Raw genomic sequence first — 27715 nt, 5'->3', positions numbered from 1 at the left:
ATTAAAAAAAAAAAAAAAAAAAAGGCTACGAAGTGATTCACAACATTACAAACTTTGATTTGAAGCAAAAAAAAAAAAAAGTGAAAATCAGTCAAAAAATTACTTAAAGAACTACAATTGCATGACATAATTACAATTATGTATATAGAAACAATATATTGTAAGTTTATTGCAAAATGTGCATATATATATATACAGTGGGTACGGAAAGTATTATATATATATATATATAGAGAGAGAGAGAGAGAGAGAGCGAGAGAGAGCGTAGGGAGACTTAATCGATTATATGATTCACAATGCTTCATGAAAGTGGATGGGCACTAAAGATTTATTTTGGTGGCATTTGCTTGTCACAATTAACAATTCTCTGATTGGTTTATACTTCTTTTCAGAATCAGCGGTGGGATCACTTTAGTGAAATTTCAATGAAATATTGACCACTGGTCCATTATCTATTGTCAGTAGCATAAAAAAAGTAATTTTCTAACCAAGCATCTTTCTATCAGTCAGCCTGGCAAATTCGCATGAGCAGTTTGAACATGAAGGAAATCTGAGTGGGGAACTTTTTGCGCATTCATGCAAAACTCCCAATTGCTCATATTACTATTGAAATGACTGGATTTTGTCTGCAAAATTTCAGAGCAAAGGTAAATGTGACCACACTTGAATGTAGTATGCAGCTTAACACTTATTCAAAGATAAATGTAAGTAATGTGGGCTGATGGCAACAGCTCAGAGTAGGTCTGCTTTTAACGGTTTGTAAGTTACTATTTTTGAAAAATCCAACTCCCCTATAGTTAAACAGTTGAGTTTTACTGTTTTCGAATCCATTCAGCCGATCTCCGGGTCTGGCGTAGCACTTTTAGCTGCAGCTTAGCATAGATCATTGAATCTGATTAGACCGTTAGCATCTTGCTCAAAAATGACCAAAGAGTTTCTATATTTTTCCTATTTAAAACTTGACTCTTCTTTAGTTATATCGTGTACTAAGACCGACGGAAAATGAAAAGTTGCAATTTTCTAGGCCGATATGGCTAGGAACTATACTCTCATTCCAGCGTAATAATCAAGGAACTTTGCTGCAGTACCATGGGTGCAGCAGGCACAATGAAATTACGCAGAGCCTGAAAATAGGCTAACTTCCTTCAACATAACCAACGTGACCACCTGCTTGCACAGGTAGCGTGCTGGGGACTATTTTCAGGTGCTGCGTTATTACGGGCCAGACATTCCCGTAATGGCCAGCGGGGTCTCTTGGCGCGGGCCGGGGGCCCAAGTCCTTCTGATGGAGGCTTAGCCCGTGGACGGTGTGAGGCCGGTAGCCTTCTCGGAGTCGGGTTGCTTGGGAATGCAGCCCAAAGTGGGTGGTAAACTCCATCTAAGGCTAAATACTGGCACGAGACCGATAGTCAACAAGTACCGTGAGGGAAAGTTGAAAAGAACTTTGAAGAGAGAGTTCAAGAGGGCGTGAAACCGTTAAGAGGTAAACGGGTGGGGTCCGCACGGTCTCCCCGGAGGATTCAACCCGGCGGGTCAGGTCGGCCCGGTCTGGACGCGTGGATCCCCTTGGGTGGGGACCACCGGGTGAGCCCGGTGAGGAACTTTGATCATTGCGCCTGCTGCACCCATGGTACGGCAGCAAAGTTCCTTGATTATTACGCCGGAATGAGAGTATAGTTCCAAGCCATATGCTAACGGTCTAATCAGATTCAATGATCTATGCTAAGCTACAGCTAAAAGTGCTACCGCCAGACCCGGAGATCGGCTGAATGGATTCAAAAACGGTAAAACTCAACTGTTTAACTCTAGGGGAGTTGGAAAATTAGCCTATTTTCAAAAATAGTGGAGTGTTCCTTTAAAAATCTATTCCCCTATGAAAAAAAATTAATGAGATTTTTACTTCTGGAACCCAACTGTTGGGCTCGATAACCTGTGAACTGGACCAGAATTTATGTTAAGCCAAAAGTCAGGCTGCATGAGACTAGATGAAGCCTTGGATGCTACAGAAATTCTGCTGTGATAAGATTTAAGCTTCTACTTCAACTGAAGTTCATTTTATTAGTCTATATAATGGTTTATCGGTTGAAAAGTGTGCTAAAGGGGAAGGCCTTGACGGTAAGTACACTATTACAAACAACCACCCTTCTCTCTCCAAAGCAGCGAGACTTAATGTGGTAATTAGGGATCACAGTCTGTCTCCTCTGGATTCATTTTACAGCAACATTATTTTAGTAATACATTCACTGAACTTTGACTTTATCACACTTTCGTTTTGCTTTCTAGTAAAGAGTACTGCATTTATTTATTTGCTTTTTTATTAAGAGGTACCGTGGAAATTTGATAGAGAAGACATGTCAGAACGTGTGCTAATCGCTAAAGAGTTTTGCATTTAGTAAATAGTGTAGTAAATTAAGCTCAAATTCTCTTCCTCAACAAAAGGTGATCCATACCAGGTGTTTATGTATGACCTCATTCCCGCTTCAAGCCTACAATGATTATTTTGTCTGATTCGTATTTCTGCGCGCTTCTCGTTTCACTGCTCATATGGTAAGTCTCAGGTTGTCAGGATCAACCTGGCCAAGTTGTAACGATAGATAGAGGCCGTCGCATCGCAACAAAACGCCTGCAAATCACATGGCGTGTCACGCACCATTTAGCAGCAAATGGGTTCAATTCATCTTGATAAGAGTCTCCAGAACTCAGTCAAGAAGGAAAAAACCCCAAACCTCATCCCATCATTCTCAGAGAGCTACAGGTGCCCCATGTGACCCGGGGCTGAGCGTGTTTGAAGTGCAGAACCTCAAAAACCACTGGGACCGCAATCTGCACAAATATCGCTCACTTTATTTCACTCAGGAGATGCTTAGGAGTGACAAATGGCCCTTTTTAGCTTCACCGTTTCAAAAGCTAGCTAATGTATCTGGAAAATGTTAAAACAAAATTGTTCGCAGTAATGCAGGGTGAATGTCAAAAGCTAAAGAGGTCTTTGTAGGTAAATATATAGCCTTTTTGTCCTGCTCATTTTAGAAGTGAATGAATCAAACCAACTCTCTAAAACACAGATAGACAATTAGCATAACAATATTCTAGTACTTCCACACAGAAACAGCTACCACAACTTCTGGATAACATGACTAAGAAAGTGATCTGGTTTAACATGAAGGTTTAGTTCCTTTACATGAATCTAAGTTTATCAAGGGAAAACACTTTCTTTCTTTCTTTCTTTTTTTCTTTCTTTCTCCTGCACGTGTGATTGGGCCAGTTCTGCCAAAATTGTCACTAGTTTAACAATATATTTTGTTTGTTAGAAACAATTGAGTATTGAATTTACATTTGTTTTCAATAAATGAATAAACAAAATATATATATAAATAAAATAATTAAACAACAAAAATAAATTATTATTATTACTATTATTATTATTATTATTATTATTATACTAAACAGACAATTAGATAAATACATTAACTATGTTTGCTATAAAAGCCAATAGCTAATTTTTAATTGTTTTTAAAACGTCCTATGATGTAATTTATGAATTTATAAACTTTCACTGAAAAAAACTGAATAAACAGTAAAATATTACTGATTTGTTTGATGCTTCCACAGTGAAAAAAAATTATGATTTACTTTACAAAGAAGCAGCAACACATTGCATTAAACGTGACATTTTGAAGTAGAATTTTTTTTTTTACTCAAAAAAAATCCAACTTCGAAAAATGATTTTTTACAGTGCAAGACTGTCACAAATCATTCAAAACGTGTTAGCTTGCTGGCAAGTGATAAGTGACAAGTGACGTATTAAAATTACCAGAATATTATGAAAAAAAAAAGCATGGCAAAGAATAAAAAAGAAACTCAAGATGTAGTTAAGAATCAGTACAGAACAAATGTTCTTTATGGTTCCATAAAGACCATTTAACATCCAGGGAATCTTTTCATTCCACAAAAGGTTCTTTCTAGATTATTTATTATCTGATTATTTCATACTATGTAACTAAAACTGGTAACTGAAAGCTTATTTAAGGAACCCAAAATGGTTCTTTTATGGCATCACTGCAAAAAAAACCCGTCGTTTTTAATAGTGTAGGGTGATGCTGGTTCTGTCAAAGGGCCTGAAATACTTCCACACCCACCTGGGCCATCAAGCAACCCTTGAATTGGCCGTCAGTAGATCAAGATTGAGGAACAGTCCTTTGGCTGTTAACAAAAACCCATGATTCATAAAGTTTTACAGGAGTAACCACCGGGAAACCACAAACTAACCACAAAGCAGCTTCTAAGAAACCACTGACAAGCTATTAAAACCTGAAATGAAATCCCTTCCAAACTGGCCCTTGCCTCTAATGCCTCTCAGTGCTCAGAGCCGACGGTTTTTGTGGGCAGAGGAATGCAACTCACATCTCTGCCATAGCCAGCCGAGAAGGTAATGCACTCACATGTTGGCACATGTTAAGGGAAGCGCACCTTGTCTCTTATTAATAAAGCTTGGCCTCCTCTCTCAAAACTGGCAGCTCGGTCTTTACCACTTCATGAATTACGCGGCGCACATCGCAACCGTCCTGCACAGACACCTTTAAGACGTGACGATATAAAAGAGGAACTTAAAAAAAACATATCTCTAAAAGCAAGCTTATATTACGCAAACGTACACAATAAACACAACATCGAGCAAATGCACTGCTTTGAGAGAGATAGAAGCAGTGGTTTAGGTGTCATTCTAACAGATTAGAACAGGATCGAATGTCAAAGCTCAGCGCAGTATAAAAAACAGAAATCTGACAATGGCAATGATGGCTTCCTCTCTGTCTAATCTAAACATACCAGCATGATCACTTATTTTCCCCTCGGGCTGTCGTATTATTCCACTTCCATTCTGAAAGCTCTCCACAAATAGTTGAAATGCTTCTTTGCTTTTTTGGGGCTGTATCTAGACAGTGTGATAACATATCGTTTTTGATGTACCTGACCTCTTACAGTGAAACGCACACAGAGCAGCTCTGAAAGAAAAGAGAAACAGCATGTAAACGAACACTTACAGGTGCATCTCAATAAATTAGAATGTCGTGGAAAAGTTCATTTATTTCAGTAATTCAACTCAAATTGTGAAACTCGTGTATTAAATAAATTCAATGCACACAGACTGAAGTAGTTTAAGTCTTCCAGCAGGATTTGGCACCTGCCCACACTGCCAAAAGCACCAAAAGTTGGTTAAATGACCATGGTGTTGGTGTGCTTGACTGGCCAGCAATCTCACCAGACCTGAACCCCATAGAGAATCTATGGGGTATTGTCAAGAGGAAAATGAGAAACAAGAGACCAAAAAATGCAGATGAGTTGAAGGCCACTGTCAAAGAAACCTGGGCCTCCATACCACCTCAGCAGTGCCACAAACTGATCACCTCCAAATCGAGGCCACGTTCGCACCGACCCTGCTTCAGTGCAGATTCCAGTGTGATATTGCAGAATAATTAGTCCCTCCATCTCATACTTCAGGCATTCTTTTTTTCCATCGATGGGGAAAGGATTATGCAATGTGTTCCTCCAGAGGCCCATGCTACCTGAGAGAAAGTTCACGCCAGCACAGGCGTAGCCGGAGACTGTGGGAAAGTGAACAGTTCCACAAGCTCTCAATGTTAATGAAACAGTTAAGAGCTTAGTTTGCTACTAATGAACCAATAGAATATATGTTGCGGAGATGATAAATTAGGTTAGACTTTTCTGGTCAGCAAAAAAGAATGGACTGTAAAATGTTGTACGGTATTGTTGTACTGCGTTTGTCCCCAAAAACCTTGTAAAAATGAAAAGCTGCCAGTAATCAAGGTCAAAAGAGTTTCAAAAGAGAGTGAGAGAGAGAAAAACCAGTTCAAAAAGTTTCAGTTCACCTCGCTTCTTCTCACATGAGGTGATGTGGTTTTCTACCGGTGCGTTGCAAAACCAAAAATCATAGGTCTATTCTGGTTTGATTGTGGAAAAGCAATGGTTAAATCCTTATTAGTTCTTATTAATATGCAAAAGAAACCTTTGTTCGTTACATTAAAGGTCCAGTTCAATTAAATTCTATGGTTTTATTGCAAGTTCACCTGCATCTTGGTTGAATCTTGTCAATTGACAGATGCCAGCATGGACCTCAAAAACCAGAACAAAACTACCCAAGATAAAAGGAAATCCAACCCATTTGATATGGTTTCACGAATAAATCACAGTGTTTACATTGACAGATTTTCACTTATTGACTTAAAATCTTGCCTTCTGCTGTATCTCTACCTTTATGCATTTGGCAGATACTTTTATCCAAATCAACTTACATTGCACTGAAAGTATTCATTTTATCAGTTCATGCATTTCTTGAGAATAAAACCCATGATTTTGGGTTCGAGTTGGCACTTTTAGTGCCATGCTCTACTCTTTGAGCTACAGGAATGTTGCAGGAATAGCTTATTTACACTGCCACATTTTTAAACTTGCACCAACACAATAAGTCACAAGTCACAATGGCGTTCGGCATCATTGATGTCAAACTTGGCATGACCTGTAAGTGGACAAGTACCAGTGAACAACTACTTAATTTTTGGTCTGTACTTCACACAATGTGAGTGCAGATAAATTGGCATATAGACTAATGCTTGACCCATGTTCTGATGAATACTGGTGTCCAGGTCCAACTCAATCACTCATTATCACGGCTCTGAGGACCCAAATGAGACTGCCAAGCTTATGACAGCTGAAACTGAAGCTACGTCAAACATTTAATCAGCCTTGATCCAACCAGTTTTTGCCCGGAGGGTTCCCCATAAACATGCCAAGTTGCCATTCCTTTACTCTCCCACAGTTAATGTTTACAAATCTGTCTCCTCTGCACTTCAGCAGTCTGTTTTATCACCGTGAGCATGAATTCTTTGTTTTACCTGGCCCAGGTATATCAGACAGGTTCAGCGCTGCATCTTTCCATATAGAGCACTAACTGGAGCAACTTACTGTGAGATTTAGGCTCTGTTCCAAAACCTAGTAAGCTGTCTACTGCCTACATGGACAGCTATCTTTTAAGGGAGCATGATAACTGAACTGGAACGCACTGTGCAGGCAACAACTTGCATTATAAAAATAGCCCTCCTGATGCAAAATGTATTATCTTTATAGAGGTTTGTTTTGAATATTGCTAAGCTAAAATCAGTGTCCTAATAAGCGTAAAATGACATTATATATACTTTTGTTTTTTTTTTGGTTACTGGGTAATATAGTTCATTTCTAATTAGATTGAATTATTTTTAGTTACATTTGGTATTGAATTAAATACATTTAGAATTGACATTACAATTAATTTGGATGCATTATCCAAAAAGAAAGTATTTTAGAAGGTAGGATATTTGTACTGCATGACCTTTGCACCTAAGCACACCGGAATTTAAATAAAAAATAGATTTATGTATTTGTATTGCACATAAAACATCCATCTATTTGGATTACAGAGTTTTAACAAAAACAAATAAACTTATTGCGATGCACATTTGCCAGTCATACATAAACGAAACATTTATATACAAATATTTGCTCTATAAAAACATGGTTTATTTGCACTGAGAAAATCATGGTTTATTATGAACTATATACATATATTTAAGTTTATTTTAAATAATCATATTTCCAAATTGCATACATTTGTTCAAATCATTAAATTTATTCAGGTAAAATGTAAGAAAATGCAAATATATACCAGCAATATTCAATTAATTGTATGGGATTGAAACAAATTTGATTTTTAGGTGATAAATATACAAACCTGGTTATTGTATATTTAAAATTTAAAACACATTTTTAGTTTATTACTGTTGCCGCAATCTTATCTGTTCTTCAGTCATACACAAATCTTATTTGTGACTAAAAATGCATCATATTAGTTTATGTTAATGTGTAATCCAAATGGTTGGAAAATATATATGCAATTCAAATACACAAATCTTAAATTCAGGCCCGTTTGTGTATGTGTGATGTGTATGATGCCTACAAAAGCAGCTTGCTAGGTTTTGGAAGAGATGGGAGTCAATTGAGCACATGTAGCCATAAAAGAAACTAGTATGCGAAAGTATGCTGTATGCAACCATAAACATTTCAAACAGCAGCACACTACATTGATTTCACATGACTCATTATGTTGCATGCTTAACTCATTTACCATCTCAGAAGTTAATACTGATATTTTGCGATCTTTAATCCAATTTTGTGCAAAAATTCCCTTATTTTTGGCAGCCTGATCAAATAATGAGTCAAGAAGGAGACGTTAAAGATGACGGACGACATCGCTTCCAGTTCATTCATCACAATGGATGGAAGGTCAAGTTGAGTGCATTTCATTGTGACACAGTTTTCCCATGCAACTCTGGTTGTATATTGCACATCAGAGTATTACATACATACAAAAAAGCTGCATGATGTTGAGATCTCATACCGCTTTCTTTAAAACATTCAGTATGTCAAGAAAATCTCAATTCTACACCTGTTGTTCTTACCTGTATGCAGGAGCATCATCCACTCATTTTATTACAAGGTGGCACCAGTGGCAGTCAATGCCTAAATAAGAAAAGACGAAACCAAAGAACAAAAACACTTCATAATTCTTTTGAATTAGGTGGATTGAACTAAAAGTATAATTTAGTGTACAAAGGAACAAGAGTTGAAATCCCAACCTAATGCATAACTATCACACATATGCTATGACTTTTTTTTTAAATAAGAAATCATAGGAGTTTTCAAATGACAAGAGGATTTGGGGGTGATTTCTGAAAACCCACTCATAAACATGCACCTGAAAGGTCATAGATACAAATATTTTTAAGGAAACTTGCATTTAAAGTCCACTGAGCTTAAAAAAAATAATCTCAGGGGCTTTTGAAATCTTGGATAGGCCTATATTGAAAAAGTAGAGTAGGATTTACTTGAAAAAAGCTAGGAAAACATTTACACTTAAATGGCAGTTTCTTACAGTATATACGTCCTAAAAAGCACAAAACCAGAATAATCTAAGATCATGGGTCATGGAAAAGGGTCTGATAAATCCTTCGTCTTCTATTGAACACAGAGAACTTAAAGAGCTGACGTTTGCACAGTTAAACACTAACGTGCAACAAGCAGGACCGCTGCATCTGTCCCATTATTAAATGGGATCAAAATGATTTCTGTTCCCAACATGATCTTGCTGACACTGTTGTTTGCGCAGTCATGACTGGACACTTCAGTCAGACAGCTGAATCAGAAAAAAATATTTCTTAATTCCTACCAACAGCTGATTGGAATAGCTTCAGGTGGAATATCTGTACGTTCTCCTTCATCCCTGATTCTGCCTGGAGTGTGCACTGATCTGAAATTCCTCACACTTGGGAAACGGGGAATTCCACACAGTAATACTTCAAGTTTTGCCCCCCCTCACACACACCCTGTCTGCTGAGCTCACTTCCTGCTGTAGACTCTGACAACAGGAAGTAGGTAAGTGTCAGCAGGCATAATGAAGGGGCATCATCCAGGTGAGAGGCTGATTAATTGTCCCTTACAGTATAGAGGGAAGGAACGTTCCATAAATCAAAATACACTGTTATCATAAGCCATTATCGCCACCATGTGGTGAATGCATGAAGAATAATTTCCAAACTGATCTAGCAAAGCAACCTGAGGACAGAATTTAGAAGGAAGGATCAAACAAAACCGTCTACAAAGACATTAAGAATCATACAAGTAAAACAAAATCTAGTAAAAGTACCTTGCTTTTGGAGAGTTTGTGATGGATCTCTTCATTTGAGACAGTCTGCTGATGAATGTAACTTTCTTCTCTTATAAAATTTACTTTCCTCAAAAAGCATCTGAAAAATGAGAGCTGTAAAATAATCAAGTGGTATGTATAATTCAGAAAGTTCTATTTTATGGCAACACATAGCATATGTTTGTTTAGCCCGTTCCAGAGACGCCATGAACTGGACCAGGTTCCAGAGTTTAGGAAACATGTTGATCAACACCATACATTTTCCCACAAATCGCTTCAAACATTGAGGAAAAAAGAAGCAAGCGGAAAAAGAAGCAAGCACAAAAAGAAAATGCAACAGCATGTTCCAGCTGACACTTTTATTCTTTCGGTTTCAGACAATGATAGAACAGAAAACTCTGTTTCTTGAAACAAGCAAATCAGGTGAACACCTCAGGTGGGCAAACAGGTTGGAGACTTTCAGGTGCAGGAGAAATGATTGTTGAGGTCAAACAAAACGGTGAATTTGTGCTCTGTATGGTCTTTGTTGGCGAGTGTTACAATAATTTCGAGCATCATTTAACATTTACTTCATCAGAGCTGCTTTTGATTCAACATTCAGAGGTCATGTAGGTGTAATACTCAATTAAAGCATTAAATCAATCAATTCACACCTGTTATTTGTAAATGAACTAAAGCTGGATTACTTCCATTTCCATCCAAGAAAGGAAACCAATCTAACACTGCAAGCGAGCAGAATGATGCAACAAAATTAAATTGCTCCCAATGAAATCGACATCAACATTTTGTTGATCATAATGGAACAATATAGTTTTGTTGAAATGCACTGCTTGTTTGCAGCATATACTTTGTGGGGGGGGGGGGAATCACCAATTTCACAGAACAAAACTAATTAAAACAGGACTGATTCTTCTGCTTTCAAAAAACACCTACATATATTTAAGGGTTTTATTTATTAGTGCTAACAAATTAAAATGGCTAAGTGAAAGTAAAATAAAAACAACTGATATGACAAAAACATAAAATAGCGAAAGCATTATTTTAAAGTTTCAAATCAACGAAACGTCTTTTTTTTTAATCATATTTAATTACCTAAACCATGGACTAACATTCATCTTTTTAACAAGGTATAATATTCTGGCCGTGCTTCTCAAGAGGATTTTTATGGGAGAGTCTATAGCACTTAAGATAATTGTAAAGTTTAAACGGTGAAGGCCTTTGGAATTGCTGCAAGGCAGAATCGTGAGGGCTGCACAGAATACTGTGAACTAGACGGAATCTTCAATCAGATGGAACACTCAGAATGTGACTGAATCTTTAACATTATTACACTTCAGCTGCCATCTTCATATGAAGAAATTAAGGGGACGATTTACAGTGATTATGGTTTCAAATATAGACAAGAAGAAGCAAATTGGTCTTGGGCTGGTAGTGAAAAAACTATTTCGCTCAAGATAACGTTCAAGTGTTGTTGTTTCTTTTCTTTTTCTTTTTTTAAATGGCCTCACAAAAAAAATTAAATAAAATTATAATAAACCAGCACCATTGGTTTTCTATTTAAGAGTAATGCTCACAAAAACACCCAGGAACAAATTTTACCCAAAAAGCTAAAGAAAATAAAGGAAATTATATTTTGCATTAAAAAAACAAAGCCTATTTTAATGACCTTTAACATTATTGCTTTAATATCACTTTTTTTCCCACATTATTTTTAATGATGATTAATACAATTAAACTTATTTTATACTGTATATTTTTTCATTACCATGATTACCATATGTTTTAATCACCATAAATTGTAATCTCTATAACACAAATCAATCCATGATGTATAAATACTTTACATTCCCCCCACATTACTTTTTTTTGTGCATTATGATAATTGGGGGAAATGGGTTTAAGTCTTTTAAAAAATCATAATGAAAAACATTTGTTCAGTCCAAAACAGGCTTAATTTACTTAATGCAAAATATACTTTCTTTAGAATTTTGAGATTAAATATGACCTGCGCAAGTTCTTGATAAGATTTAGAGAGATTCACCCTTAGTTCGCTTTTTAAATTATAACTGCCTTAGCACAACATCTCATTAAATGTTCTTCTAAGAAACCATTGTGGACTTGACAAAAAAATCCATAATTAAAAAAAAAAACATATATAAAACATGAAGCATGATATCTCTGCCATTGCTCCTTCTGCTCTATCCATCTTTAAAGTGAGAGAAGAGCAGGCGGATCGCGTTAAGACAGGAAGAGGCCAGATCGCACAGCTGAAGTGCCGTTACTGGCTCAGCCCAGACTTCTGCTGCAGCGGGACAGGAAGGGGAGCGCAGAGCAGCCATTACTTTTTTAGTGTTTGTAAAAAGTTCCAAAGGTCTTTGATCACCTGCAAGAAAACAAATGGGGAGAGAGAGAGAAAGAGAGAGAGGGAAGGGGGAAAAGGATGAGTTGGTGAAGCTGGAACGGAGTTTCTCTGATGTAGCGACTCATTTGGATGCTTAATAATTAGAGCCGTGTGAGTCAGTTTGGACGAAAAGCTCCACATTAGTGGTGCGTCTGGGGTATAACTACAGCGCCGAGTCCAGAGGAAGGGGGTGCAGTCGTTGTACATACCAGAGGGTATGACTAGTGCCTCTCTCTGACAAAGACATGTCTCACACCTCTTTGCCTGCTGTGCTCCCAAAGTCGTTTTTGCTTGAAAACACACTCTCTCACACACACACACACACACACACACACACGGGGGTGCAGTCGTTGTACATACCAGAGGGTATGACTAGTGCCTCTCTCTGACAAAGACATGTCTCACACCTCTTTGCCTGCTGTGCTCCCAAAGTCGTTTTTGCTTGAAAACACACTCTCTCACACACACACACACACACACACACACACATACATACATGCGCCACCCGTTGTACATCTGAGAGGACACCTGCGCTGCAAAGTCTGTCACGCTCCAGCCTTGTTTCTAGAACAGACTCACAGGGCGCAATGCATCAAATAGCTCATAACTCATTACCGACCAAAACAAAAAAACATCTAAACTCTGTTCCAAATCCTAGTGAGCTGCCTTGCTGCATACTTTCGAAGGCAGCATCCCAACTGAAATGGGACCTCAGAAGTGATCTGAAACCGTCTTCATAGGCAGCAACACATATTAAATAGTGCTCCTCAAGCGAGCGCACAGGAGACTTGACTCAGTTGAATTGCTAACAATATGATGAGTATAAAAAATAAGAAACACAAAAATTGGATACAAAAAGTTGTAATAGTTTTAGGTATTAAATGAAATGTAAGTATATTTATAATCAACACGTTCAACGTCTTTTGGAAAAGCTGTTTCTTCTGTAACAGCAGTAAAGCAAATGGTGATCATTTAAAATAAGGGGAAACATTGGTCGATACGTTTTTCTGTTTATAGGACAATAATAAGTGTCAGAAGAGGGACTTCTATTTTGACAGTGCTGAGAACCCTGTGCCTGAGTACAGTCCTGTGGAAAATACTACAGTATAATAGGATTACAGAATCAATAAGTTGCTATGCAAAGCATAAATCTGTCTATTTTACAGATTTATTCTTTATTACATTTTCAAACAGATTTAAACAGATTTCTAATTACATTTGTTTCCTAATTAAAATAAATACAGAAACTGTTAGGCACGTATAATTTACTATCTTTAAATTAAATAGTGTGATTTCCTACAGACCTATATCCGCTATGATACTGATATTGGCTATCAAAATATGTAGTATCTACAATACTTTTTAAAATGCTGTCTAGATATGCAGCTCACTAGGTTTTGGAACAGCAAATACTGGGACCATAAAGCAGGAGAATGTAAATGCAAAAGAAAACCAATTTCCACTGCTTTAATGCCATAAAACAAATAATGGCATGATGTAGTACTTGTATAACATACAAACTGATTTTTAGGGCTAATGAAAAAAGGGTCATGTGTTTCAATGTATGTTTCTGCAGCTCAAAAAGCAGACACCGAAGTCATGGGTTTGATTCCCAGGAAACTGAGAAATATTTAAACCTCGAATGTAAGTCGCTTTGGATAAAAGTGTCTGCCAAATAAATGAATTTAAATTTAAAATATGCTTAAATTAATAAAAATAAGATCACAAAGAAAAAATATTAGGGTACAATGAGACCTGGATGCGTTTTTGTAAGATCCACCCCGTTGGTACCACTAACACACACAGACATTTGGACTCTCTCGTGTGTAATTCATGCTGACAAAAGAGGAGCTACAGCAGACATCATAGTGCGCTTTAGTTAAAAAGAGAGATTTTTCTCTTTTGACCCAAACGTGGCCATTTGTGAGGGCTGCTTTAGACTACTGCAATATTTCAGGTCAACACCCAACCTGACACATATGAATGCAAAAAAAGCTCTAGACTAAAAGAGACAGCGAGAGAGGAATGAGTGAAGGAGGGATTTAAATCACAGCTAAAGATGTCAGGCATGACAGCTCCCTCCTGTTCTTTTGAACGCCAAGAGGTCAATCAGTACATGTTTCATTTGCTGATAAAAAAGAGAGCGGCAGGAAGATCTCAGTATGCCACCCCCAACCGACCCTCTAAGACAGAAGATGCTTAGGCCTAAAATATACTCAAATTGAATGTAGATGTGATTATTTAACTTTTTAAACTAGTGACCTGAATAATGACACCTATATTGGCACAAATATTTCAAGGTAACCCTATCGCCCTCTTATGGTAGGGTTATTATAAGTAACTGATGGTATATTTACCTAACAATGATGTGCGAATATTGTTTGCATTTTTGAAAGGTTTCACATACAACGCCCGTTCACACGTATCCATGAAACTGACTAAAAATGATGTATTATACATGCCAGGCCAGTAGTTGGCGATGTATAGGTATGCTTGCGCAGAAACACATAATATGCATGTACATAACGTCAGCATTTTCACAAATTTACAGTTTTGTCGTTTACACGGAGACAATAACAGTATCGTTTTTAAAAACATGCACTTTGAAACCCGTCTTTAGTTTGTGTAAGTGGCCACTAAACCTAAACCATAAAAACAAAATTTTCATTACTTTAAATAATAGTCAACTAAAATAAAAAAAACATAATAAACTGAAACTTATTTGTATGTTTTATTTAGTTTCATTTGATGTACAAAAATGAAATAAAAATTAATAAAATATATTGACAATTTAAATTAATAAAAATGATAGAGACAACTAAATTACTAAAACTTTAACTAAAATTAAAATGAAAACAAAAAGCATCAAATATTAACTAAATCCTGAAATAAAATATAATTTTTTATTATTTTAGCTAGTTGCCAAATAAAAATGTCCTATTTACATTTAGATAATGAACTAAATAACTAACTCAAATAATGTACTCAAATAACTAACACTGAGAAAAAAAAAACACAAAAATATATAAAATAAAAACTAGATTAGTATGATCAATAATACTAAAACAACACTGCCTTGAGGTTTGTTACGGTCCAGTAATGCAAGAACGCATATAACTATGTTGAACTGGACATAGTAAAGTTTCCCTTCGCATAATAGAGTACATTTCAAGCCTGATGCTTTTGTATCTCTTCACCGGCTGAGGAATGTCTCATCTTCTGAGCCTAAGCATCTTAATCTTTTAAGTGGACATTTCTTACATATAAGACCTCTTAGAAGTGTTGATAAATTTTGTCGGGGCCATACATGCTTTTTACGCAACGTGCGAACACTAGAAATACTCCAGCCAGAGGGTGACAGTGCTTTATGAAAGCAGCGATACTCACTTGTTTATCAGAGATCTTGAAAGAGCTTCTAGCGTAGTTCTCAAACTTCTGTTCCGTCTTTGGAAGTGGCTTCCCCTGTTTCAGAGAAACATATTTTTGTAGAAATGAAATGGCCCTTTTCATCACTTGTGTCTCTCTGCTAAGTGTTGAGATCATCCTGACTGGAAGCCAGAGCACTGCTGCCGTGATGAACAGGGTGAGTCGCTGGGTGTTGGACGCACTTCAGTGAACTCACATTTTTTGTGGCCTTTACAGTAATTCCAGTTCCCCTTATCTACAGCAGACCGAATGAAATCACACTGACACAAATCATCATATCTGCTCAACACAATCCATCCGCTGTATCCTTCCAGTTTTAAACAAGATATTACGGCACAACATACTATTTCATCTCGCTCTTCTGTTTCTGGCGTTTTTAAGAAGTGTACAACTAGCGTAGAGATGTCTATAGGGAATGTTAAGAGTTTTTTCAACCTGCTGTTGATTGTCAAAGACAATAGTTGACTAGTCCCTAAGTATGTGCACTACAATTCAAAGCTGGAGGTCAGTAAGATTTTTTTTTTTTTTTTTTAAGAAATTAATACTTCCATTCAGCAAGGATACATTAAACTGACCAAAAGTGACAGCAAATACATTTATAATCTTACCAAGATATCTACACTAACAAAATTTTGGGATCAGATTCTAATGTTTTTCAATGGAGTCTCTTATTCTCATCAAGGCTGTGTTTATTTGATCAAAAATACAGAGAAAAAAAAAACAGTAAGATTTTGTGAAACTTTTATTGCAATTTCTAATATTGGTTTCCTCTTTTAATATACTTTAAAATATAATTTATTTCTGTGACACAGAGCTGAATTTTCAGCATTATTACTCCAGCCATAGAGAATCTATGTTGAATTACTGAAATAAATGAACTTTTCCATGACATTCTAATTTATTGAGATGCACCTGTATATGAATAAACAGCATTTATCAAAAAACTATCACTTTTTATCCATTTAACACATGGATAACACATTTTTTCTATATTTTTCATCAAACAGATACAACCTTGACGAGTATTAGAAACTTCTTTTAAAAAATATTAAAAATCTCACTGATCCCAAACCTTTAAATGGTAGAGTATTTCAAATAAATGCTCTTCTTTCGATCTTTCTATTCATCAAAAATTCTGAAAAAATGTCATTTTCATAATCAATAATCAGTCACAAAAAGATTAAGCAGCAAAACTGTTTTCAACATTGATAATAATAAGAAATGTTTCTGAGCAGAAATCAGCATATTAGAATGATTTCTGAAGGATCATGTGACACTGAAGACTGGCGTAATGATGCTGAAAATTCAGCTTTGCATCACAGGAATAAACTGCATTTTAAAATATATTGAAATAGAAATACATTTTTTACATTTGAATAATTTCACAATATTACTTTTTACTGTATTTTGATCAAATAAATGCAGCCTTGGTGAGCATAAGACTTCTTTAAAAAAAAAAACTGTACCAACCCTAAACTTTTGAACAATAATGTAGGTGGTGCTGATGAGACAAGAGAGTTTTGCATATATTTATTATAGACTCATAGTTTATACCTTGTGTAGTTCGTTTTGACAAACTGAACAATGAATGACAGCATATCACACATGCGGTAAATTCACATTATGAAAAAAATCTTATAGCATCTCACTGCATGGTGTGTTTGCATGCAGTCATTTAACATTTAAAGGATCAGTACTGGTTTCAAAAACATAGCAATGTAATGAGAGACTCACAAAGATCAGGAGGCTCTTATGGATCTGAGGATGAAGAGGGTTAGTGGTCAGGGGTGCATTTGGGAACTGATTGAGGAAGTGAGCAGGTGGACTCAGAAAGACTGGATAATCCTGATATGATGATGTCATATAGCTGGTCATTCCCCTCCGGCCTTTATTAACTCAGACACCTCATTAACATTTGACCACCTCATCATCTGCTAAGTCGGCGTACTTATTGCTGTTAACACACAGCATGTGTGTGTGTTTGTTTGCATTTATGTATGTCAGGGCTAAAGCATGTGTGTGATTACAGAAAATAAATGCATTCACATGTAGCAAAGAGACAAATATCAATGTGAAAGGGAAGATGTACCTCTTTAGCTGCTGATGAAAGTTTGCTTTTGACCTCACTCAGGTTGGGAGTGCTGGGAGACTTCCCAGAAGGCCCTGCTGCAGACTTGTCTTTTACTTTCAGTGGTGTCTGAAATAAGAAAAATGCTAATTCTTTTAATCTAGAAGAGTTCAAGTTCACCTTTATTTATATAGCGCTTTAATACAATACAAGTAGTTTGACAGCAGCTTCACATTAATTAAGAGGAAAATAACAGAATCAATGATGCAAACTTCATCAAATATGAGACAAATCCCAATTCTGCTGTTCAATGTTGATTCAGTTAAGTTCAATAACATTGCTGATGTTGCAAAATCTGTCAATTATGACAAATTCAATTCAGCATACAGCACCTCTACAGCAGACTACACTGTCTTTATTCAGCTCAAGTTCTGTTTTCATCTAATAGCATCAGATTTCACACATCATGCTAGATATTGACAACAAAAGACCATGTACAATCAGAAATGTTTATTCTCATTCATAACATACACCATCAGGCTCCTTGACCCATTTAGCCTTAATAACCAGCAGCCTAGTCTGGCCCACAGACCTCTACACTAATGACAACACCCTCTGACAAATTTGGAAGGGGTACAAATGATCCTTTTATTGCTTCCATGCAGGAGAAGACAAGCCCGAAGTTCTCAGATGTGGCGGGGGGACGGGACGCTCTGCCAAGAGGAGGAATAAATGACTTGTTTTTCAGTGACAAGACTATCATTTCCAAACACATTCATGTTATACAGAGATCAATAACTTAATGTATCAGCACCATTAACATGATTACACACTGGCCACAAAAACACGTTTAAACTATATTAATGTCTATTAATATAATAACCAAAGAGGATAACCAAGGAAGGACCCTGCAGGTTTTCAGACATAACTTCACTTTTCAGAGTCATTTTTGCATTTTACTGACTTTTTTTGTAAGAAACTGGTTTCAGAGCCCCACAACATCAAATTTAATGAGTGAGTACAAATCCATGTGAGCTTTAGAGATAAGTGAATATTAACTGTCTACAGTGCTTATTTCTCAGTAAAAAATTGAATCATAATAGGAAAAAGAAAGGAAATGTGGCCAATGCCATTTTTATCCTTTCCATCACAGAAACCAAAAATATTGGATGCATTCTTCCACCTTACATTGCACTCAAAAATGTTTAAGAAAATTTGTATGAGTTGCATATAAAATTTTCATCCATTTGGATTACGGTTTTATCAAACTTTGTGATGCTTATTTGTAGTCATACATAAATGAAACTGTTGAGAATTAGGTAAGATTTTTTTCACAATAATGGTTTATACATTTATCCTCCATAAATCACTTTTTTCTTTTTAATCTCATACATTTTAACTAAATCTCGCTTTTTCCATAAATATATTTTAGCCATATTTTAAGGATGCTAATTGTAAATGTAATTGCTTTCACAATTAAAGGGTTAGTTCAACCCAAAATGAAAATTGTCATTAATTACTCACCCTCATGTCGTTCCAAACCCGTAAGACCTTCGTTCATCTTCAGAACACAAATTAAGATATTTTTGATGGAATCTGAGAGCTCTCTGACCCTCCCATAGACAGCAACGCAACTGTGATATTCCAAAGTCCAGAAACGTACAAACACATTCAGTTTTGCGAAGCTACGAGAATACTTTTTGTGCGCAAAGAAAACAAAAATAATGCCTTTATTCAACAACTCTTCTCCCCCGAATTAGTCTTCCGTCATTTTGGAGAGTATCACAACGCATACGCACGCTTTCCCCTAAGCGTAAACAACGCTGATTACGCAGATTATGTTCATGCGCGCACTTTCTCCCCTGAAAGTAAACAACGCTGATTACATTGATTACGTTCTTGGGTACTCTCCAAAATGGCGGAAGACGGTAACTCGGGGGAGAAGAATTGTTAAATAAATTATGTTATTCATGTTTTCTTTACGCACAAAAAATATTCTCGTAGCTTCGCAAAATTGAAGTTGAACCACTGATGTCACATGGACTATTTTATCGATGTCCTTACTAAGTTTCTGGACCTGGGAATATTACAGTTGCGTTGCTGTCTATGGGAGGGTCAGAGAGCTCTCAGATTCCATCAAAAATATCTTAATTTGTGTTCCGAAAATGAACGAAGGTCTTACGGGTTTAAAATGACATGAGGGTGAGTAATTAATGACAGAATTTTCATTTGGGGGTGAACTAACCCTTTAACAGATTTATGCTGATTCTGAGCTTAAATATGCTTATTTAAATAAAATCAAATATATGCAAATTATTCATATAAATTATGCCATGAATTTTGATTGTTTCTTACCCGTTTCATTTATGTCTGACTGGCAAATATGCATCACATTAAGGTTATTCGTTTGTTCATGTTAATGCATTCCAAATGGATGGAAATTTAAATACATAAATCTAAATTTAGGCTGGTTATGAGTGTCCCTGTGCATGATTTTTCAGGTTTTGGACACAGTTCGTGTTTGAAGTCAGTTTACCTCAAGTACACACAGGTGCTGTAGCAGATTAGAAGCGTCTCCTGTGACCGCTTGTGATCGTGTTTAGGAGGGCGGATCTCTAATTTCGTGACTACATCGGATGGTAATTTTCTTTCAAAGCCAGGAAAGTTTACCAGGTGTAAACGGTGTCTGTGTTGGTGCTTTGAAAGTAAAATGTTTATGTGCTTTCTGATACTCTGTCATAGTACAGAAGGTCTGAGAGATTGTGAGGGCAAATGTCTGTATTATTACAGCTTCACTAAAGAATCTGGTGTCCACCCTCTAAAAGAGCGGGTCTGTGTCTGTGTGTGCTCATTGGGCACAGGTGTGTGTCCAGCTTTCAGCAGAGAGATACTATCCCTCTGCAGACTGATATAAGCTCTCTCTCTCTCACACTCACACACACACACAGGTTACACTGATGGACAGAGCCTTGTTTTAAACAGTAAGTAAAAAATGGAACTAGAAGGAAGAAATGGAGACGTAAAGCATGAAGACATCTGGCATATGTGAATATATGAATGCTTCAAATGACCTCAGTGCCCTTTAAAGTGAACCCAACTGAGACCATCTTGAGAGGTGGTGTGATTATTACATGTCAATTATCTATTCTTTTTTTTTTTTTTAAGTTATTAAAAGAAGATACTAAATATCCATTTATATATATATATATTAATTTACATATATTTTAATACTTTTTATGGCCTCAGGAAGTGGAACAAATGGGAGCTGAATTAGCTGAATTCATTATCATTAACTAAAACAAACAAACAAACAAACAAAGTAAAACAAACAACAAATAAATAAATAAATAAATAAATATCATCTTCATTCATTGAAAATAATTTAAATAAATCTGAAATAAACCTAAAATATAAATATTAGATAACTTGAACTTGAGAATTATAGTGAGAATTAGTTTATTGCCTTGGAAACTAAAATGAATAAAACTTAAATAAACTAGAGCTATATATATATATATATATATATATAAATATATAATTACTAAAACTTCAACTAAAATTAAAATGAAAAATAAAAAATATAAAAATGAAAGCTAATTCAACAATTATATATTAACAAATACAGTATATGAACGGATACTAAAATAGTATATAAATCATTCTAAAATAACACTATACACACACACATACAAACACATTTTAAAAAAGTCCACTTTTATGGCCAAGTGCAGTGTGAAACCAAAAAGCACAGAGTTTCTTCTTTTTTTTGTCGGAGTTGGGTTCTTTCAAAAAAGTGAAAAAAAAAAAAAAATCACAAAACCAAAGCATCTCTAGATGCATCGTGTACCAGTTCAGCTTCAAGGCGAACAGGTAAACATCCCTCAAGAATCCTCCAGAACATTTGGTCCTGCTAGATGAAAGAAGAAAGTGAAGGAGGAACATAAAGTAACGGACAATGTCTTCCAGTCTTTCTTTGTAAGAACAAAATAAATAATCCCCTTTTCCTCTGTAGCGATTGACGAGCATGTGATAGATCAAAAGGTATCAGATTAAAGGACAAATGCACTCACAACACACACACACTGGCAGAAGGCCAGAGAGGCCCGGTGTGGTGCAGTCATTATATAGCAGGGCGTTTTTGTGTGTTGGGAAATGACAGCTGTAGAGTCAAGACAGCTGACAGACAGAGAGTGCAGCGAGCTTTTTAATCTACGCCAGACACTGATTACAGATGCCAGGGGACGGCACTTAATCATTAGCACGCTAGTATTTGATGTCCTCAATACTCACAAACACAAACGCGACTCCACCGAGCCATAATCGAGCGTGTAACTTCAAAACTTTACTGACTTTAACAAGCGGGGACATTACGAATGATCTTGCGCATTGTTCGCAGCTCTATTACACTAATGCAGTTTTTATGTATGTTAGGACAGGTAACGGTCTCAGCTGCCTATTAGGAATTGATTTTACAAGTGTCCATACAGCCGTCTTCTCAGGCTCTTCTCGGCATCCACTCTCAAATACTTGCATGCTCTGACAGATTTCTGACTAAGTGCATAAAAACAGCCACTTCATTTTCACATTCTGATTGAAATATAATGATTATATTTTATGGCATAGGGAATGAATTAACTGATCAAATGCATACCTTGAATGCACTGTGGATAAAAGCACATGCCAAATGCATAAATGTAAATACACAACCAGTGGTCAAAAGTTTGGAGTCATTCAATTTTTTTATCTTTTTTAAAGAAGTATCTTTTTCTCACCAAGGCTGCATTTATTTGATCAAAAATGCAGTAAAAATTGTAATATTGTAAAATATTATTACAATTTTAAATAACTGCTTTCTATTTGAATATATTTTATTATTCCTGTGATGCAAAGCTGAATTTTCACATAACATGATCCTTCAGAAATCATCCTAATATGCCGATTTGCTGCTCAAGACACATTTTTTATTGTTATCAATGTTAAAAACAGTTTCATATTTTTATGGAAACCATGATACCTTTTTTAAGGATTTTTTAAATAATTTTTTTAATTCTTAAGAATAATTTATTTGAAACGGAAATCTTTTGTAACATTATAAATGTGTTTACTGTCACTTTTAATCAATTTATTGCATCCTTGCTGAATAAAAGTAAAAAAAAAAAAAAAAATCCAAAATGTAGAACTTTAACATATAGACTAATTTTAAACGTTACAAATGTAATCAAAATCTGTCCATAGACCACAATTCACTTTTTAAAGGTGTCATATGATGCTGCTAAAAGGAACATTATTTTGTGTATTTGGTGTAATGAAATGTGTTTATGCGGTTTAAGGTTCAAAAAACACATTATTTTCCACATACTGTACATTATTGCTTCTCCTCTATGCCCCGCCTTTCTGAAACGCGTCGATTTTTACAAAGCTCATCGGTCTGAAAAGCGAGGTGTGCTCTGATTGGCCAGCTATCCAGTGCGTTGTGATTGGCCAAATACCTCAAGCGTGTGACGGAAATGTTACGTCCCTTACCATATTGTGATGATGCCCTGTCCAGCCGGAGCGATGATTCAAAAACATGAAAACCCATTTCCTCAGCGACCAGCACGGATCAGCTCCAGGCATGACGAAGTGGATATTGTCCTCTTTTGGAAGGCCAAACAAAGTAGTTTCGCTTTCACAACGAAACAGCGTCACACACCGCGGCCTTGACTGAGAGGAGGCCGGAGGCCTAGAGTGAGCGGAGGCGGGCTTGAGTGAGCAGAGGCGGGCGGGCTTGATCCAGGCATGACAAAGTGGATATCGTCCTCTTTTGGAAGGCCAACCACAGTAGTTTCGCTTTCACAACTAAACACAGCGCCTTCACGACATGGCAGTGGCAACAACAATACTACAGTGAGAATCAAAGTTACGCCTTCTTTCTTTGCGTGAACATTTGGGCGGCGTTATGCAAATCTTCCCACATCGTGACGTAGACATGTGGGGGCATGTTAGAACGAGCCGTTTTAGGTAGGAGTGGTTGACTCTTAACTTTTATAAAGAATATCTCTTTGGATTTGAGACTTTAGTCTTTGCAACTTTACAGATCTTCTTTATGCACCAAGAGCTTGTAACACTCCAAAGAGAAAGGAAAAATCGAAATCGCATCATATGACCCCTTTAACACAACGGGCAGGTGAATCTGAAATTAGACGAAGCGGATAATACAAAAGTGCATAAAACTGCCAGAAATTAGCCAATCAGAATAAAGATTGCCATTTGGAGGAAGCCTTTACCATAAGATGCTCAATGAGCAGTCTGCTTGCGTTGCAGCTGAGGCTGACTTACATAAAACTAACTGGACTTTAGGCATGAATTTTCTTGTATAGTTTATGACAGCGCACATGCCATTCACAGACGAAGGCATCTTACAGTTCCATACTATTGTACTAAACTTGTTTCTACACGCAAATATAGTCTAACAGAGCATACCACAAATGCTAGTACATGTCAGTGTGAAATGCAAGCGATTTTTCTTTATGCATTCATACAGATATACAGTTCTCTGTTGGGAGAGTGCAAATTGTTAAGCAATGCAGCGTCTGCCATGCTCTAATGACAGAGCACTCGGTTTCCGCTCGCCTCATGGCCTGCAGGGACACCCAACACCAAGCCCTAATGATTTCTAATGGCAGAGGAGTGGCCACCGGAAACAAGGGTGCAGAGAAGGATGAGTAGGAGTGTCCCGACCGGAAGCAGAAGTGTAAAAAGTGCCAGAGTCTGAGAAAGATGGGAGGATGTCTACTTGACTGTCTAATCTCGTCAGGTGTTTTAACAACCATGTCTTGCACCACAACATGTCCATTATGGAATTAGCCAAATGTGGGTGCACACACACACACGGCCCCCCGGGTGTTTCTATAACAGTAGGTAATTAGTGCTCCTCACGTCAGGCATCTAAGATGCTAATAACATGCTTACCGAGTCTTACATTGTTAGGTCAAGTGAACTGCCAGCGGGAATTATGGGAAACTCAATTTGACATTGTTAAGGGATGTTTCACACATTGTGTGGGTGCTTACGTGTTAAAGGTGGTCTGGGTTTGAATGCCAAGACCAAAGGTCACCCTGTAAAGGTTTAAACCTGTCCTGCAGGGGTGAGTTCCAGGGGTCAGAGGTCGGAAAAAAATTAAATTTAAAGTGGTGAAAGTTCAGTCTCGCCTTTGTTTGTCAGCTGCAAAAAACTTGCCCACTTAGGTAATTGGTCATCTGGTTTGTGAAATCGCTTTGGGATGTGTGAAAGGCAAAGCCTGATGGACATTTTTGAGCATATTTAAATCTGGTAATTCCTCAAGCACTCAATAGAGTGCAACAGTGACCGCCCACTTTTTAATTGTCATTGGTTTGATTTTTTCCTCCATTCATTTTCTCCATAAAGACAACTGTTTTTAGAGCTCTGTGATGAATTACAACACAAAAACATTTTATTTGATGTAAAAAATTACATCCTTTTATAAGGTAATGGACTTCCCTTATGGAACATTGCGAATAATGTAATCAAATCAGAAACTGCAGTACAATATAAAAAGTCACTTGAAGAAAAAAAATATATATATATATCAGTAGTCAGACTTTTAACTCGGTCCTTACTGTTATTTTAGTATCTCTGATATACTATATATTTTTTGTTAATAATTTGAATTAAATTAAAATTTTTGTATTTTCACTTTAATGTTAAAATTGTCATTTTTGTTAGTTACTTTTTAAATGTCTATATACTATATACTATGTCACCCTAGCGCCATTTTGTAGAGTATCCACTGAACGCAAACAGCGTATGTTGTTCTGTGTCAGCCGCACCACACGGATCACCACATGCATTCAGTGGATATTCTCCAAAATGGTGCTGGAGTGACACGGAGGAGAGAATTGTTGAATAAAGTCGTTATTATTTTTTCTTTTGCGCACAAAAAGTATTCTCGTAGCTTCGTAATATTACGGTTGAACCCCTGATGTCACATGGATTATTTTACCGATCTCCTTGCTACGTTTCTGGACGTTGATCGTGGTAGTACCCTTGCTGTCTATAGGATGGTCAGAGAGCTGTCAGATTCCATCAAACATATCTTAATATGTGTTCCGAAGATGAACGGAGGTCTTACGGGTTTGGAACGACAAGAGGGTGAGTAATTAATGACAGAATTTTCATTTTTGGGTGAACTAAACCTTTAACATATTTTGTTTCAAGTAACAAAAATGCTTTTATGCTTTTAGTTAGTTAATGATGATAATGCTGCTTTGATAACAATTACAGCCTCAATTCTTTTTGGTTATGATGGGACAAGCTTTGCACTCCTAGATTTGGGGATTTCCTCCTATTTTCTTTCTCTCCGAAGGCTCAGTTTGGACGAACTGCCAGCTGTAGGAAGACTCCTGGTTGTTCCTAACTTCTTCCATTCAATAATTATGGACAGGGGCGTCAGACTGGGGGTAAAACCCCAGCAAAAAGACACGCCAGTGGGCATTTACTGGGGAATAACTTCAGTATAAGCTATACATTTGAGGAAGCTATAGTATGTAAGCAATAGCATTTGTTTCATTTTGCCTTTTTTCTCCAGATAGTGAATAACTTGGTTGATTGCACTGACTAGTGACACAGGTTTGTTTGTCTTTTATTATGAATGGAGCTTTTTGTTAATGTACAAAACTAAAACGGCATGTTTAAGATTTAATTTATGCCTTGAAGTAATGTAGCGTAATAAAAATAAATGTTCTCTCAATTAAAATTGAGACTATATACCAGACTATGATAAGAAAGTCTGAGATGATGACTTAAGCACGTATGGCATTAATATTAGGCTACCTTCAGTGGCATTTACTGAGAACACTCCAATGTCATATAAGCTATCTGTTCCCTTTGTCTTGTTCATTCTGCAAATAAAATATGACTGAATCAAGTCTTGTTTGGTTATCATACAGTACGCAGTTTGTTCATGTAGGGTAGGGATTAAAAAACTAAAATAGTATGGGGGGGGGCATGGGGGCCCATCAGGACTGCCTATGCATAGGGCCCGGGATCTTGTGCAACGCCCCTGATTATGGAAGCAACCTTTAATGCAACAGCCTTACCCAAATGTGTGCCTCAACACAATCCTGTCTGAGCTCTGCAGACAATTCTTTTGACCTCATGGCTTGATTTTTGCTCCGATATGCATTTTCAGCTGTTAGAACTTATATAGACAGCTGGGTGTTTTTCCAAATCGGGTCCAATCAATTGAATTTGCTACAGATTTACTCCAATCAATCTGTAGAAACATCTCAAAGAGGATCCAGAAAAATGGGATCCACCCGAGCAAAATTTCAAATGTCATAGTAAAGGGTACGATAGTAATATTTCAGTTTTTTCTTTATACATTTTTTTTCTTTTAAGCTATCACAAATTTGGCTTTTGCTTTGGCATCATGGCGTATGGAGTGTAGAAAAAAATAGAAAAAAAACATTTAAAGCACACACACAAATAAATAAATTAAAATTTTACCCAATTTGTGCGCTCAACTTCTCTCTCAAGTTCACACTGTTCTTGCGTTCTTTTTGGATGACTGCAATTTCTCTGGATGTCTTTGAAGAACTCTTACTGTGCGTAGCGTTCCTACTCCTGTATCTTTCTGATTCAGCACCGCAATTACAGCGAAAGAAAAAAAAAACTACATCAAAGAAAATTCAACCCCACACAACTGCATGTGCACCGGTCAAAGAATATGTGATTAGAAGAAAGTCTGGTGAATGCATTTCAGATTCCCAACATCGGTCACCCTGCCAGAAGGCTGTGGCTTTGTGAGTAGTTTGTTGTTTTAAAGCAGACCACAAATGACCCTTCAAATTGGGCGTTTTGGGATTGTTGCCACCAGCAGCTAGTTAAGAGCGCTTCACCATTTCCTTGCATGGGAAAATACAATGGCCCCTTTCCATGACCTAAAAGAAAACCTTTGAATGTCAAGATGTTTTTCTCTAAAATGCTTGATTATTAAGTGTATTAAGTGCATTGACTCTAAAAAAAAAAAAAAAAGATACAGAAATAATGGCTTCGGGATCATCGTGTC

General features: G+C 36.7%; 2 protein-coding genes across 3 annotated transcripts in view; both read right to left on the bottom strand.

The window, feature by feature from the left end:
* The window catches only part of LOC107678645 (fibroblast growth factor 18-like), a 31308-nt gene extending 22751 nt beyond the window's left edge, over nt 1-8557 (bottom strand). Inside the window, exon 1 of the mRNA XM_016473993.1 lies at nt 8508-8557. The gene's annotated coding sequence lies outside the window, so the exon portion shown is untranslated. The remainder of the gene's footprint in view (nt 1-8507) is intronic.
* Nucleotides 8558-10153: 1596 nt separating this feature from the next.
* npm1b (nucleophosmin 1b) overlaps nt 10154-27715 on the bottom strand; it is a 28484-nt gene continuing 10922 nt past the window's right edge. Inside the window, exons 9-11 of one of the 2 annotated variants that reach the window (XM_016474000.1) lie at nt 17668-17775; nt 15540-15614; nt 10154-12134 (exon numbers count right to left, since the gene is read on the bottom strand). In XM_016474000.1, the coding sequence (XP_016329486.1) occupies nt 12090-12134; nt 15540-15614; nt 17668-17775 (228 nt within the window). In that variant the 3' untranslated portion in view covers nt 10154-12089. Of the gene's footprint in view, nt 12135-15539; nt 15615-17667; nt 17776-21420; nt 21557-27715 lie in introns of those variants that run through there. The other variant, XM_016474002.1, reaches the window with a different exon arrangement.

Source organism: Sinocyclocheilus anshuiensis, unplaced genomic scaffold (genome assembly GCF_001515605.1).
Source record: "Sinocyclocheilus anshuiensis isolate Anshui unplaced genomic scaffold, SAMN03320099.WGS_v1.1 scaffold877, whole genome shotgun sequence".
Lineage (NCBI taxonomy): Eukaryota > Metazoa > Chordata > Actinopteri > Cypriniformes > Cyprinidae > Sinocyclocheilus > Sinocyclocheilus anshuiensis.
The sequence above is the reverse complement of the archived record's forward strand: the minus strand, read 5'-3'. Positions and strand labels throughout refer to the sequence as shown.